Consider the following 2,690-nt stretch of genomic DNA (forward strand, 5'->3'; position numbering starts at 1 on the left):
TCTAGAACATGTTGAAACAAACATAAAAACAGTATCAAAATTAATTTGTGAAGACAAATTTTAAATGTCATATATTCTTACCCAGTCTTAAAGGATGAATAGGTATTGCCTTAAAATATCTCTTGGTAAGCTCATCTGTGAAGAAATACTAAGCTAGAGAAACAATTTTTAAGTTTGTATTTATTTTTTTAGAGAGAGAGTGAGTGCACATGAGCAGGCAGGGGAAGGGCAGAAAGAGAGGGAGACTCAGCATGGAGAGTGACATGGGCTTGAACTCATGACAGTGAGATCATGATCTGAACTGAAATCAAAAGTCAGACACTTAACTGACTGAACCACCTAGGTGCTCCAAGAAGCCATTTTTAAAATCCACTGTGAGTCTGTGAGGTTTTAAAAATAATACATTTAGACATTTAGAATATCTAAAGTAATTTATCTCCAACATCATATCAATTCCATAGTATCTAAAATATGTTTATTTTTTCTTTCCTTGGAGAAAAAGATACCATTAGAAAATGTCTTCTAATTTTAGAAATGCCAAATTATATATACTGTCTAGGAATTTGTACATTATCATTGGATAATTTATGCAGAAAAAAGCCTTTCTGTCCTGAGAGTTCACACTGGACATTTTTAGATGATCCCTGTGTACACAATCTGTGATACTTTTTTTCTCACAGACTTAACCTAGTGTGCATGTGCTAGTTTGTAGGAAACAGTATAGGATGATTTAAAAAGAGCTTCTTTCCATTTTATATATATGTACCACATCTTCTTAATCCATTCATCACTGGATGGGCATTTGGGCTCTTTCCATAATTTGGCCATTGTTGACAGTGCTGCTATAAACATTAGGGTGCGTGTGCCCCTTCAAATCAGCATTTTTGTATCCTTCGGATAAATTCCTAGTAGTGTAATTGCTGTGTCATAGGGTAGTTCTATTTTTAATTTTTTGAGGAACCTCCACACTGTTTTCCAGAGTGGCTGCACCAGTTTGCATTCCCACCAACAGTGTAATAGGTTCTCCCCTTTCTCCCACATCCTCGCCAACATCTGTTGTGTCCTGAGTTGTTAATTTGACAGATAGTATATAATTTCACTCATATATGGAATCTGAGAAACTTAACAGATGAACATAGGGGAAGGGAAGGAAAAATAAGATAAAAACAGAGAGGAAGGCAAACCATAAGAGAGTTAAATACTGAGAAAAAACTCAGGGTTGATGGAGGTAGGGGAATGGGGGAAATGGGTGATGGGCATTAAGGAGTGCACTTTTTGGGATGAGCACTGGGTGTCATATGTAAGAGATAAATCACTGGGTTCTATTCCTGAAGCCAAGACTATACTGTATGTTAACTAACTTGAGAATAAAAAATAATAAAATAAGATAAAATAAAATAAAATATAAAATAAAATAGCTTCTTTCTTTTTGTATGTGGGGAAATTAGAGGGGAGAATAAACACACTCTAATTTAGAATTTCATTTCTTTACAACTTCTATCTCAGCTGAAAAGCCAGGAATGGCTAAGGAAAATAACTCTTTGACAACTGAGTTTATCCTCATAGGATTTACAGATCATCCAGTGCTGAAGATTCTCCTGTTTTTGGTGTTCTTTGCCATCTATCTAATCACCATGGTGGGAAATCTTGGCCTGGTGGCACTGATTTCTATGGAGCATCGTCTTCACACACCAATGTACATCTTTCTGGGCAACTTGGCTCTAATGGATTCCTGTTGTTCCTGTGCCATCATCCCCAAGATGTTAGAGAACTTCTTTTCTGAGGGAAAAATGATTTCCCTTTATGAATGCATGGCACAATTTTATTTTCTCTGCCTTGCTGAAACTGCAGATTGCTTTCTTCTGGCAGCAATGGCTTATGATCGCTATGTGGCCATTTGCAGCCCACTACAGTACCATACCATGATGTCAAAGAAACTCTGCATTCAGATGACAATAGGGACCTTCATAGTTAGTAACCTGCATTCCATGATCCATGTAGGGCTTCTGTTAAGGTTAACTTTCTGCAGGTCTAATCAAATTGACCACTTTTTTTGTGATATTCTTCCACTCTACAGACTCTCCTGTACTGACCCTTATATCAACGAACTAATGATCTATATTTTTTCAATGCCAATTCAAATCTTCACCATTGCCACTGTCTTGTTCTCTTATATTTGCATCCTTTTCACAATTTTTAAAATGACATCAAAAGAGGGGCGAGGTAAAGCCTTTTCTACCTGTGCATCCCACTTTCTATCTGTCTCAATATTCTACATTTGTCTTCTCATGTATATTAGACCATTTGAAGAAGGGGATAAAGACATACCAGTGGCAATTTTTTATACAATTGTAATTCCTTTATTAAATCCTTTTATTTATAGCTTAAGAAATAAGGAAGTGATAAGTGGTCTTAAAAAATGTATGAAGAATTATAATATTGTTAAATAAACTTCATCTTCTATGGAAAACTGATTTTAATTCATTAAACTGTTTTATAGAAAAGGGACAAAGAGAAAGTTGTATTTATATGAAATACTAATCTCTAAATCATTAGACTGTGTTTGCTAAAAGATATATAAATGTAATTTCAAAGTTGTCTGGCATTATCTTACTGAAAATTCCACAATTACCAGAGTAAATCAGGAGAAAATCCAATAGTAACTTTCATTACCAATTGTTATTACTCTC

The 2,690-nt window shown here is 35.0% G+C and overlaps 1 protein-coding gene across 1 annotated transcript; it reads left to right on the forward strand.

Annotated features, from left to right (window-relative positions):
• The first annotated feature begins 1,485 nt into the window (after positions 1–1,485).
• On the forward strand, positions 1,486–2,450 carry LOC125920871 (olfactory receptor Olfr180-like). Its single transcript, XM_049628055.1, has one exon. It carries the CDS (start codon positions 1,521–1,523, stop codon positions 2,448–2,450), a length of 930 nt encoding a protein of 309 aa, XP_049484012.1. The 5' UTR covers positions 1,486–1,520.
• The last annotated feature ends 240 nt before the right edge of the window (positions 2,451–2,690 follow it).

The sequence above is a fragment of the Panthera uncia genome, chromosome C2 (genome assembly GCF_023721935.1).
Source record: "Panthera uncia isolate 11264 chromosome C2, Puncia_PCG_1.0, whole genome shotgun sequence".
Lineage (NCBI taxonomy): Eukaryota > Metazoa > Chordata > Mammalia > Carnivora > Felidae > Panthera > Panthera uncia.